Source organism: Ischnura elegans, chromosome 9 (assembly GCF_921293095.1).
Source record: "Ischnura elegans chromosome 9, ioIscEleg1.1, whole genome shotgun sequence".
NCBI lineage: Eukaryota > Metazoa > Arthropoda > Insecta > Odonata > Coenagrionidae > Ischnura > Ischnura elegans.
In genome coordinates, this window is record NC_060254.1 from 54,138,476 (window position 1) to 54,151,903 (window position 13,428).

General features: G+C 36.8%; 1 protein-coding gene across 9 annotated transcripts in view; it reads left to right on the plus strand.

The window, feature by feature from the left end:
• The window catches only part of LOC124165360 (zinc finger protein 865-like), an 87,780-nt gene that overhangs the window by 37,126 nt on the left and 37,226 nt on the right, over window positions 1–13,428 (plus strand). For 8 of the 9 annotated variants that reach the window (XM_046542730.1, XM_046542729.1, XM_046542735.1 and 5 more), the window contains 3 exons: window positions 625–895; window positions 2,496–2,704; window positions 4,364–4,528. In XM_046542730.1, the coding sequence (XP_046398686.1) occupies window positions 625–895; window positions 2,496–2,704; window positions 4,364–4,528 (645 nt within the window). The remainder of the gene's footprint in view (window positions 1–624; window positions 896–2,495; window positions 2,705–4,363; window positions 4,529–13,428) is intronic. The other variant, XM_046542731.1, reaches the window with a different exon arrangement.

Here is a 13,428-nt window from a genome sequence, read left to right on the forward strand (position 1 = left end):
CATTCTGGGCTGTTCTATTCTCTGTTAATCTTTCTGATTTTAGGAATGAGAATGATTTAAATCACAGCAGTTGTGTTGTCATGTTTTCTTCTAGTTGTCGTTGCGTAAATGATAATGCTCTGTTATTGCCATAACATTACAATTATCATTTATAGATGAAATTATGGCACAGAATTCCTGACTGAAGACATTGCTTCATCTCAGTATTCTTGACAAATAGATACTACAATTCTCCAATAATAATTATTTAAGAGTGTATTAGTGTCCATTAGTTGTTGCATTTAGGATTTGTATGAAGTTGTATTAATTGATAGTACATTATTGTTAATTTTTAGGTGTATGTATTGTTGTTATCAGGATTTGCTTGTTGATTAGCTAATGAATCAATCATGGCATATGCTGCTCCTGAAATCCTTTGCACACATTCTTTTTAAACATCCAAATTTTACGCTTAGTTGGTGATAATGTATTTCTTTCATGTTATTCCCACACGATGTGGGAAATCTCATCTCAAAAATTGCAAATGAAAAGCTATACAATATGCATAATCCTGTCTTAGTTGAGTCCTAAATGTGCAATCTTTCCCTGACTGGCAAATATTTATATTTCATAACGATTCATCAGTTGGATCTTTTCTATGGGAAACAGCATCAGTTGGCACATGTTCACCAGGCTCACAACAATCAGCAGCAGCAAGGCCCTCCTCCCCCGCAACAAATCACTGGGAGCCAACAGCAAGGGGGCCAAGGGCAGCAGAGTGGGCCACAGCAGCAACAAGGGCCCCAGGGACAGCAGGGGGGCGGGCCCCCTCAGCAACAGCACCAGCAAACGCAGACGCAGCAAACACAAACGCCACATCACATGGGACTGGGACTGGGTGCTCTCGGGGGCAATGGTGAGAGACTCAAATGTACTCTCTTTCTCATTAGCCATGTCTGAATTGCTTACTTCTAGGAGCAATTTGATGTTTCCAAATGCACTCGAAGCCAGTCTAAATATTGACACTGTTGGATCAAGTCTCGCCTGTAGCTTAAGTACATAGAATTGAAGCAGGCTTAATGAGCACTAAGTACTGGTTAGGTGGACACCCCAAATTCTAGGCCATAAACTAGATTAAATAACCAATAATACACATTATTTAATTAGTGGGTGTACAGGCAGTTATTTCACTATATTACATTGAAAAATGGCAGCTGAAATATGTAAGGCACAATAACAACACTTGGTTGACAAAAAATTGCCAAATAAAAAAATAAAGTTACGTGATTATTTGATGCTAGGATTGCAAATTAATCCAATAGTGAGATAAGAATATCTCAATTGCTAGTGCCAAATTGTTTTCAGAGCAGTCAGCATATCAATTTAATTCTTCAAAAAACCCATAGGATGACTTCAAGCCTGGAAGTACACCACCTAAGTAGTATATACAATTTACTTAAGTGCATCATCTGGGTGTACTAGCCAACTGGAATGTACCTGTATGTACAATCAAAGCACTCATACACGGATGTGGCAGTCGATCTATAAACCAAAACAAATTGCTTAGTGCTGCATTATGCTGCAGCATATGCATAAAAATTATGGATAAAAATGGTGATTTGTATATTACTGACCATTTAAGTATATTTGAGGTTTGCTTAGAGAATAATATCGTCTAATGAAAGGTTGGAGGAATCAATTTCGGCAGTTGAATGGAGGATGCACTGTGTTTATGAAGAGCTTCAATTTTGATGTAGTACATTACATTGCATTCATTATTAAATGCATTAGATGACAGAAACTCAAAAAGAAGCTGTACCCGCTTTAATTTTGAAATGCCATTTTAAATTAAAAGTTGGGCATGAACATAAATGGATGAAATTCAATCAAAACCACATATGTCAAGTTGAAAAATTTGGAAGCTCACCCACATCCCAGGGTAGCCTTTGAGTCAAAGGTTAGGTGATCAGTTTTCCATTGGAGGCTTCATAAGTGCATTATATTTTTAACCATTTTTAACCTAAAAGTGTAGCTTAGGGTGGTAAAATAATATTTTAAGGACTACAGAAGACTCTCATTAATACGAAAAATGCTGTTACGAAGTTCTCGTTATTACGAAGCAATTCGTTGGTCCCGATGAAAAGGCCTATCCAATTTATAGTGAAAGAAACATTATTACGAAATTACGAATCTCAGTCCTGGTAGTTACAAAATGAACTTTATTACGAAGTTCCGCGAAAAAGCAACACTTGAAAATTTTCCCTTTTCATTTAATTGCAAAAAATATAAATCATCATTCAAAAATCTAAAAGCGTGAAATACTTACTCCAGGAGTAATAATCTTTCGATTTAGGCAATAAAAAAATAGGAAACCACCCTATTGCAAACATCTACGCAGCATTGGCAGAGCGAAAGATGTGGTTTGGTATTGTATAATTATGTGGCTTAATTTATTCTTATTTAAGCTTGAATGTCAGATCTAAGATAGGAACTCAATATTTTATTTACTATTTCAGCCCATGGCAGCAGTGGAAATGGAGGCCCGGTTGTTGGTGGGACAAGTGTGTTGGGTGGTTATGAGTGTGATGTCTGCCATCGTTTATTTAGGCAGCGGGACAGACTCCGAGAGCATGGACGTATACATGGGACTGGTGAGACCCCGTACACGTGTGGAGTTTGTGAAAGGGGGTTCACATCCCAGGATGCATGCCGTTGCCACATGCAGGTGGGTGCAAATCATTCGAGTGCTTTGCCCAATTGCAAATCTTGTGACTCTATTTGCTGTTTACTTGTCACAATAGAAATTACCTCATGAGGCCCAGTTTTAAATATAGCAAGATTATCTACCCTGGTTGCAGTATCTTTGTAGACCTCATTCTGGCTTGTTGCCGTCAGCAATTGATGATTGGAACAAGCTGAGAAACGAGGTTTCTGAATGCAAAAATGTGGCATAAAATGTCTTAATCTCTATAAAATTGCTAAGAAGATAATTCAGCTGAATTCAAAGAATATTCATCGCAATGTTCATTCAATCACTTATACACCAGGACGCCATACTTCTAAGGCTAGGATTATAATACTTCCCTAGCTCCATATAGTCATCCAATAAATAACCTTCTGCAATTTTCCCTTGGGCATGAGTATTTTCACGATTATTCATGAAATGTGTTTTACCAAAGCTTGAAACATTACTAGAAAGGATCCCCTCCAGCTCAGAGCACAGATCTGCTCCACCGGATACAACATAGCCTAGTCAACCCTGCAGCAGAAATAAGGTTGTAGTTCTTCCAAAATATACTCAGTATCAGGATGCATACTCGATATTTTATCTCGGTTTTGAATTTCTTAACTTTTGGAACTCAAATTTTTGTTGTTAGTAAATAATTCATTCTGTAGAGAGCATAAGTGTGGACAACAGCAAGAGCCGTTAGCTGTAAAAACTTATCCAGATGTTGCTGCCATTAGTTGAATTTTCGGTGGTCGGTCTCGACACCTTTTAATTAGGATACTCCACCGCAGGTCAACAGGTAGTTCAGGGTATAAGAAATCATCTTTGATCAGCATTCACTTGAATTTCAATTATTAATGTAAAGTATATTATTACTTTATTCCGTTATCAATTGCTATCCCCTCCAACTGGAATAGGGTAGTTTCCTTCATCAAAGAAAACTAAATGCATTGATTGCGATTCGTTACCCACCATTAGTGTATTCATAATATACAAATTATTTGCTTTTAGAGATCCCAGCTTAGATGAATGGCAATGTTCAATTTTAACCGCATTTGAAAAAGGCCAAATTGGCACCCATGCGATGCCACTCCACGTGACGTCACAGGGACCTAGTTTCTACACACGAGGATAGGAGTTTTACATCGTCTGAGATTAAATGCATACATGAGTCACAGAGCTCAGGGAAACATCTCTTAATAATCACTCATTAAAATTGTTTAAGGTCGGAAAGTTTCCTTCGTTTGATAAGGTAGTAATAATCCATATTTAAGCCAAGCGCTACCTGCTAGCAGGGTACTCTGCTACCTGCTAGCAGCGTGCGTCATATCAGCGCTCAAGCCTCGCCTCAAGGTCACCTCACAGGGCGGCAGCGGGAACCAGAAATGCGTCACATGGAGTTTTCCCATCATTCCTACTTAGCCGTTGCGTTTTCCCGCGCTTGAAAAATTTCACTTTTCATTTAATTGCAAAAAATAGATATCGTCATTTAAAAATCTGAAAGCATGAAATGCGTACTCCAGAAGTAATAATCTTTCGAGTTAGGCAATAAAAAAATAATAGGAAACCACCCTATTGGTGTGATACTCCTTTGATGGAGGAATAGCCCCACAGCATGGCATACGTAAGTAACATGGAGATTGTTTCCTTCTTCAGACTCACCCACCGCAGTCATCTGATCCATCAGAGGGGGGTGGTGGAGGCCTCCTGCAGCCTCCCCCTGGCCATGTCTGCACAACTTGTGACAAGGTGATGGCCTCTGCCGGCAGGACACCCATCACCCACATCCGACATGGCAACACCATCACTCCACGGAGACAGGTGGGTGAAGTGAGATGGTATTTTAATATGTGCCCCTTTGCACCCCTGACCTTGTTCCGTTGGCCTTATAAACCTGCCATTGGATGAGCATTTTACTATGTTTTGCCTTTTTGTCGCTTTTTCATTTTGATTTCAATATTGTGTTCTAATACCATTAATATGAGGGTAAGTAACTCAATACAATTTAAATTAAAGATAAATGAAATTTAAGGAATATCTGAACCACGAACTTGTCAAGTTAGCATTTATAATTGATAAAATCATTTTCTAAGTTTGAGGATTTTTATTGCTGTGGAGAAATATTATTTCTTCAGCAATAAGTACTGCTGTGACTATGTTTTGTAAGATTCTATGACATTGCTTGGTGTCTAATGACAACATTTTTTCCAGCAATCCCACCAACATAAGTGAAGTTTGATGCAGAATGGTTGTTTTTCTGTCAGATTTGTTCTATTTGACTGAATAGTATTTGGGTTTTCAGAGTGGGTTCTGTGAAAAAGTCTCTTCCCTGCATAGGAGGGTAGTTAGCTGTCCTCTCTTATATAGATTTGGATCAATCTTTTACAGAGAGAACAGCTACCCATTCCCCCGAATAGACTTTTTCACGGAGCCCACTCTCAAAACCAAAATATGACCCAAGCTAATCAGAACAAATCTGGATGAAAAACGACCATAACTACCGCCACCACAGAGTAGATATATACAGAGGGGACATTAGGTGGCTGTACCATAGGTTTCTCTGTAATGAAAAATCGCACGGCGGCCATATTGAAAATAAGTAAAATTATGCTGTAAATTCAAACCAAATAGTACTAACAACTTACCATGAACCAAAAAAAGAGAGTTTAAAATTAAAAGTAGCCTAATTATTTCTTTACTAATAAAGGTAGAACAAGGAACGCCAAATCGCACGCACAAATCCCGCAGTTATTGTGTAAATAACTGACAGTCTTGTTTTCTAAATCCGACCGATGACAGCGAATCACCCATTCCTTGGGCCTGCGCCAACACCTCAAGTTCTTATTTAATATTTTCGACAATTTCATTTCGCATACAAAATAATACTCGAATATAAGTTTAGTTTCTTCGATTAGCAATGTAACTTAGAAAAAATATGAAATTACTTACCTCACAGGGTCTTTAGGGAAACTGAAGAAACTCAACTTTGCTTCCGTCATGCCCGCATTGTTTTTGCAGTTAATGGCTGAACACCAAGCAAAACCTTTTCTTCTCATCTTATTTTCCACTTCCTTCATTTTCCACTTTTCTTGAAAACACTAGCACACTACGTGAAAGCATTGAAGAGTGGAGGAATAAAAAAAATTGTGCGACAACACTCCACGCCAAGTGCGAATGATAGCAACCAAATAGCAACTCAAGCCACGTTTCCTTATTTAGAACATGGCGAAATGCGCAGTGAGCTGATTACCGCCTTCAGCCGTTTTGTCCTCTCTGTATATCCCTACTCTGTGCCGCCACTATGACTTATAAATACAGGCCCAGGCTAAATTGCCAGCAAAACTGTCATCATCAGACATCAAACAATGTGGTGGAAACCCTGAGAACATGATTGCATCATTAGTCGCAGAGGAAACCTTCGCAAGAACTTAAATCATTACAGCTTTTTGTATAAAATTTATGTTGACGATTGCGTTGTTGTCAAAAGCTTTGGAATGCAGCTGTATTATTTGACTTTTGATCTTTCCCAGCTATTGGGTGCATTATCAGAAATCCAATGTTGGATTCCTGGTTATGCAACCTGCAATGGCCAGAAAGGTGCAAGATTACAGTACATTCAGTGCAGCTGTTTCTAATACTGGCTTACTACTTGACAAGTAAATCATAATTCTATTTAGAAAGCTCCCGTAATTGTATGAATTCTATTCAGAATTACCATCGCATCACACTATGTATTCTGTTCTTGATTACACGTTAGGCTTCATTGCATCATTTCACCCCATTTTTCCTCTGAGCAAATTGTAATACCAGGCCAGAATTGTCCACCAGTATCAATACTACTCATGTGTTTTTTTTTTTCAAATCAATCAATGAAGTAAAACCAGGTTGTAACAAAGATGTTAATAATGATATTTTGCAATTACTTAGGGTGATCGTGACAAAATTTTTGTATAAAAATTGAGGGAAGATTCATTATTACGAAATTTCACAAACAATTTTACACAGTCTCACAAAATTACAATCAACGTCAGACGTAGGTCAGTTTTCATATGTATCTTAGAATATTTTCTATGGAATGGATAATAATGGAGGGAAGAGTGCACTGAAGGTATGAGTCTTGGAGAGGAACGCAAACCTAGACCTATGTTCCGTCGAAACTGACAACTGGACCAACACCGATTATTTCATATTTCTTGTGCAGATGTATGATTTGGGTTGCCTATTGCATTCTGGTTGGTCATGACCTGGAATTGGAATTATAGTCTTCCCTACCTGTGCACAATTGGCACTGCTAACCAGCCCACTTGTGTAGCAGCATCCTTTTCACCAGTTGTCTTTATGGGAACTCAGTGCTTCTGGTTTCCAAAAATGGTGTATGGAGCTGGGCCATGATTGCACTCTGTGATCTCAGAACTGTGTCACTTAGTATTTACTGCCCAGATAACTTGCAGTGCAACTGCATGGCATTGTGCCTGAGAAATTAGTTGCTAACGTTGTGCATTGGTTTAGCGCATCCTTTTGTAACCTTCTTATCTGGCTGGATCTGTGATCATACCCCTTGTATAACTTAGACACTGATGCATGGTTCTGATAAACCAATGCTTACAGAGGAGAAATTCTAACATTTATTAAGTACTGTGAGAAAAATTTTATTATCATAATTTAAAAGTTAGTAAGACAATTAAAGATTATAGAGACAAATAAAAGTTAGTAAGAATGAAGTATGACAATTTTGCTGGGTACTGCAATTTACTCTGAGAAAAAAAGTTTTAAATGTGACACTGCCTCATATATCCTCATGGCAATGCACAGCTCGTACTAAAAATATCAGCAGATATAATGTGTGTTACTTGGTGGGAAACTAAATAAAATTCACTCTTATTATATGCAGAGAAAACCTTCAATCATTCTTCATTATTCATTTTGGTCATTCGTAAATCTGTAATATGTACTCTTTAAAAAAAAATATTTACAATTTCCTTCTGCAGCAGTTCTTTTTATTATTTAAATTCTCATATCAATCACTCATGACGTGAACTGTAGTCAGATCTATTTAATTATGTATCCATTTTTTGTCACTGCAATGTCAACATATTCATTTTATACCACTATGGTCAGCCATTGTAACATTGTATCAGTAAAGCAATTATTTGGATAGGATGTGAAGAATTTCAAGTTATTTTAGTGTGTTGCTTTATACACTCAGGTGAACAATTCCTTCTTTCAATGAGTAGTTCTCTCGGAACAAGTTAATTAGCAAAAACTCTAACCAGCTATTGAAAAGTGGGTGGAAACTATCAATTTTTTTTATTTGAGAATGGGAGAGAATGGCTGAATGAGGAAGTTATTTTATATTGTTGTCACATATCTTTCGCTCTCATCTACCGATTTTTAATGAATTTAAATTGCGGGTCTTGAGTGAATAACCCCATTTTAAAATTATAGCTTTGCTGTGATTAGTTAAATGTTTGTATGGCACAGTTTTTCCTATCAACTTTAGTTGTCAAATTTGGGGAGTTAGCTACAAAGTAATGATGAAAGAGTGACCAATTTTCAAATACATTAGTCTTTTTACATAAATCTTATTCAGTCCTTCTGAGCTGAGTGAGTGGAATTTCCATATAGTCGTTCTCTGTCAGTTCTTGAGCAAGTGAGAGGTGTGCTTAACTAAGGCATTTCATTTTTTACTGTGAAGGAATATGATGCATCCTAATATTATCTACGCAAGCGCAGTATTTTCTGCTAACCCCACACTTTTACTTTTTTACTGAAGAAGCAAGCAAAGTCCAGTTACAATTTTATGCTCATGCACTACTTCAGTTGATAAATTTGTAACTTTTATCAATTTGTTTAACAAGTTCCCTATAGTATGTGATGGTAGAGAATAGCCCATGACTAAACTACTTATTGTAAATCTCTCTTTAGCAGTTGTTCAGTAAAATCAAGACTACACTACTGTGTTCATTATATTCAGCTGAATATTATTGAGTTTGTAATGTAGTGACCTACAGTGTCTTTGACAGTCAGTGTTGGTGAAAGTGGCTCAATCATTGTGGTTGTATTGCAAGGGTGTAAAAATTATGTGTATGTGTGTGTGTGAATCCATTGGCTCCTTCTCACTCTGGCCTTTATTCATATCAACCATTATTTCATTTAACTTTGAGTTTACTTATTAAGTCATTTATATTTTTTTAATAAAAAATATTTCCTCTCATAAACCGTAGTAAAAATAAAATTTTGTTCTGTTCTAGTCGTATCCTTCTCTTACCCATGCTTTTATACTTTCCTTTTGGTTGATCAATTGTTTTCTACGATACTGTCAGAGTATTTGTTCTATGTAGCAATGGTGCTTCTGTATTACTGTGCTTTTACATGTTTTCCCAGTGATTGAGTTTCCCTATTTTTGGCTCATCCAATTCACTAATGATGCACTAATGGGTTACTCTTAGGTATTAATATGGCTTTATGTAGCCAAAAGCATCAGCAGAGACAGTCTAAGGGTTGAGCGAAAGAGACTTCTTTACAGAGCCCAAATTCTGGGCACCCCTCCAAGGCTTGCTTCTTTCAAACAATATGGAATTGTAGTAATTTTGGTTTTGGTATTGTTTGCAATAGAATTAACCTCCAAAATTAATCATAGTTCAACCTATTCACCTTTATCCTGTGGTAGTAATTTAGTCTTTCTTATTTTCATTCATGTGAAGTTATTTTTTTCCCAACTCACACTACACCATCAGTTTATTAAGTCCAACAAGTACACCCATGTCTCGTATAGCGCAAGGGATGCGTTCCTTGGGGTCTTTGCGCTATACGAATTTGCGTTATACGAGAGCGTTTTAACATAGGGAAGATAGGGATGCGTTCCTGGTAGCATAGGTCTTTGGTATTGAATTTCCTCTAAAACATCTATATTCCCATAAAAAGCCTTAGAAAACATTATTTCTATAAATATTTATCGTTTAAAACATCTTTAAAGATAGTATTCACGCATTCAAAGACTTTTATTCACGTTAAAAAAAATTCTTACGTGCTTTCGAAATTCCATCCTGTCGTGCGGGTGGGCTAACATCTGCTATCTCAGGGGATCGTAATGCGTTGCCGGCAGTTGACGATTTTTCAAACTAGTCTAAAAACAACTGTTGTGTCACCCAGGCCCTTTTTTAGGTCATCGAAATGACTGGAAAATGCTACTTTAAATGCCATTTCATAGCTAGCGGAGTTTATGAATGATAAATCATTTTAATTTGAAGTCATCCGAGTCATTAGCAGCTACGTGAAACAGTCTTTAAATGCCTTGAAACCTGACCCAGGTTTTCCTTCCCTGAAAATGAATGAACGAGAATGCATTCTTTTCCAAAAGTATATCGTCTCGTCAACACTAGATCACTTTCAATAACAGCTTGGAGTTCATCAGAAAATGTTGTGGTGGCTGCGCTATCAACACTTGCAGATTCACCTGATATCGCCGCACTGAAAATACCTGCTTGCCGTTTAAATTCTGGAACCAACCGCTTTCACTAAATGTCTCGGAGCAATTACCACTCTCGTCTTTTTATACTGATTCACCATGAACTTTCAGTATGTGTAGACCGCTAGGTTGAAGTTGGTGCGGCTGAGGTCACTGATATTTTAGCTTCGTCTTTATTCAAAATAAGGCATCGTGAGTTTAAACTTCCACGCAATATCGCTTTGACGCTCTCCATTTTCAAAGCAATTGACCTCTCTCAAGTCCTCTTCTAGGTTTATGGTTTTTCTTGATAAATTCTTGATTTTTCTTCACGCATTCCTATTTTTTGCCATATTCTCTTGGTTTTTACTCTGTATGGCTCTATCTAAATCACCTTCTTCTGCTGAACTGTATTCCTGAGACGCAGAAGGCCTATGACTGCGGGAAGGGAACGAAGCCATTGTGTTTGAGACTCTATAGCGGACCCTTTTATGTGTTGATGCTATTCATGCGCAACTCGGCCACCGCTCCATTTCTCCCATGTGAATACCGATGACCTTGAAGGCTTTAGCGTAGACCCTCTACCTGGAAGTCAATCGCCCGGTAACCTACGACGGCAAAAATACGTCTCAAACCGTATTGCTGAAAAAAAACTCATTTCCACTAGCCCCACGCTTAATTAACGATCTAAATTATTTATTATCATTCTGTTAAGGAGACGAGATAAATCTTTGGTAGGCCGGCTATTTGGACCCAATGACGAGTAATACTTTTGGCAATTGCACAGCAATGAATTTCGATTAATATATAAACAAAAAAGAAGATTTGAGGCAAGAAATAATATTAATATGCGTAAATTGATAGAAATTACGTGTGTACTTAGCGCAAGTTAACGTTTTATCACGAGAGCGTTTAAAATTTTTGATTAGGCTACACTGCGTTGCAATGTTTCCCCGAGGAACGAATTTGCGCTATATCGAAATTGCGCTAATCGAAATTGCGCTATACGAGACATGGGTGTAACAATAATTCAACCTATTCACCTGTATCCTGTGGTAGTAATTTAGTCTTTCTTATTTTCATTCATGTGAAGTTATTTTTTTCCCAACTCACTCTACACCATCAGTTTTTTTAAGTCTTCTATAAATATCCTACTGGTTACTCAGTCATTGGACTAATTTTTTCCCCTGATAAGCTTTGCTAAGAAGATGGTGCTTTATGAATGAAGGAGTACAAAGCCCCTGTGACTTTTGAGTACATTGGGATCCTCGATTCCTTAAGATGGCCCTCGGGATCATTTTTGGTCATCTAGCTACATACTATTTTGGCAGTTAATTTAAATCAACATCCAAAATGTCTAAAGGTTAAGGGGTTGAAAAGAGTAAATTCAGCTTTATTATACAATGGAGTTTTGATTATCCCACCATATGGAGGGGACAGCTTAAGCATAGAATCATGAGAGACTAATAATCCATTTGCGATCAATTTCTCTATAATTTTTAATTTGGTTCCCTATCATACTTTCTGTATTTTTATCGTATGACATTGAAGAACTAGATCTTTTGAGAAGGGAACAGGCATGAAAGTGAAAATGGAGGATTGTAAGAAAGGGAGATTTGGTGGCCTGTTTAGAGAAGTGGTAGGTGGATATTATCCAACAATGGTTAATCGAATGACAGATAATTGAGGCTTTACAGTAGAGGCGGTCCCAGACTTTCGCTCACAATGTGTTCCTGAAAACGTGTACAAAAGTCAAACCATTGAGTTCCATACTAATCTGGGGTTATGTTCCAAAAGAGCAAAATATTCATATTAAAACATTATTTTCTGCACAGATTTTATACATTTTTTATTTACTTGTGTTTAATAATAAATTAATAAAATTCCTCACACTATTTAATTTCTCACAAAAATACGCAGAAAATGTAAATAAAAGTTTTAAAAAAAAAACAAGAATTCTGTTGTGGGTACCAAGAGAAACTTCCTCTCGGTGTTTAAGTTGACATTCCACATATAATATCCATTATAAATAAAAACAAGTATCAAGAATTATAATAAAATGAAATTTTTGAATCCCCACTCTTGATACCTTTAAATTTGTACTCATCATTCTCCTCAGCAGGTGCAATCTCCTCACAGCATAACTTGGGATCCCGTATATTTCGCATGATATTAAAAAAAGACAATAGGCATAGGGAATTCGCAAGATATTTCATACAATATCATTGCTGAAGGTGTAAATATCGTACTTGAATTAAACAGCACTCAAATGGAAAAATACACTTAAAAAGAAGCACTTTTATTTATTAAGTTTATTGGAAGCTGTGTAATAGCATTTAGTCAAATCTTTTGAAAAATCTCTCCAATGAAGGTCTAACTGCAGCATTCTTCTTCTCTTGACATAGGAGCCTATAGCAACCAGTGTCTCTCTAAAACAAATCCCTTGATTAATGTCAACATTGCCCTCGATCGTTTACATTCTTACTGTCTGCATATGTTGCCATATGAGGCAGTTGAATGTTGGGATGTGCAGTAAATATGGCAGGAATTTCAAAAAAGTACAGACAAATGCACGAAAGTCCGAATTTAGCGTACGAAAGTCAAGTCATTGGTGTCAATTTGGAATGTACAAAAGTGTGAATTGTACGAAAGTGGAGGACCACCTGTATTCAAATGTACCATTTATCATTATTTCCGTTAGGTAATCAATGATATACAGTTGTAAATATCTTGTTGTTTTCAAATGCCCATTTTGAGAAAGAAGTCTTTTGCAATTGAGAGTCTTGCAAATTGCTTGGTTTTCCAAGATTCAAATAGTGTCCTTTTGTGAAGCTATTTGGAATATTATCGTCAAAGTGATATGATATTCAAAAGTTACCGATAAAGAATGAACACATCATTAAAAAAGTATTGGGAGAGTCATTTTTTATAGGTTGTTAGATAGTAAATATGTATTCATTTTCCATCTTGTTTGGGCTTATAGGAAAAATTTATCAGTGGCAAACAGGAGGTTCTATATCAAGAGTGGGATGAAATTTGTACTAGTTGTCATGTAACAATTTGGTTTTGAAGTGTTTCTGTTAGCCACAATTTTTTCTGCAGAGTCCTTTTTGGCAACATTGCTAAAATATGCTCGCCATCAGATTTGGGGTGTAATCGAGTTAATAAAAAATAACATCGGTATTAACTCAAAAGAAATTAGTATCACTCAAAAAATTCTCTCATGTCTTCTCATTTCTCTCATTTATTTAAGGTGAGATGAAGGAATGGGTGA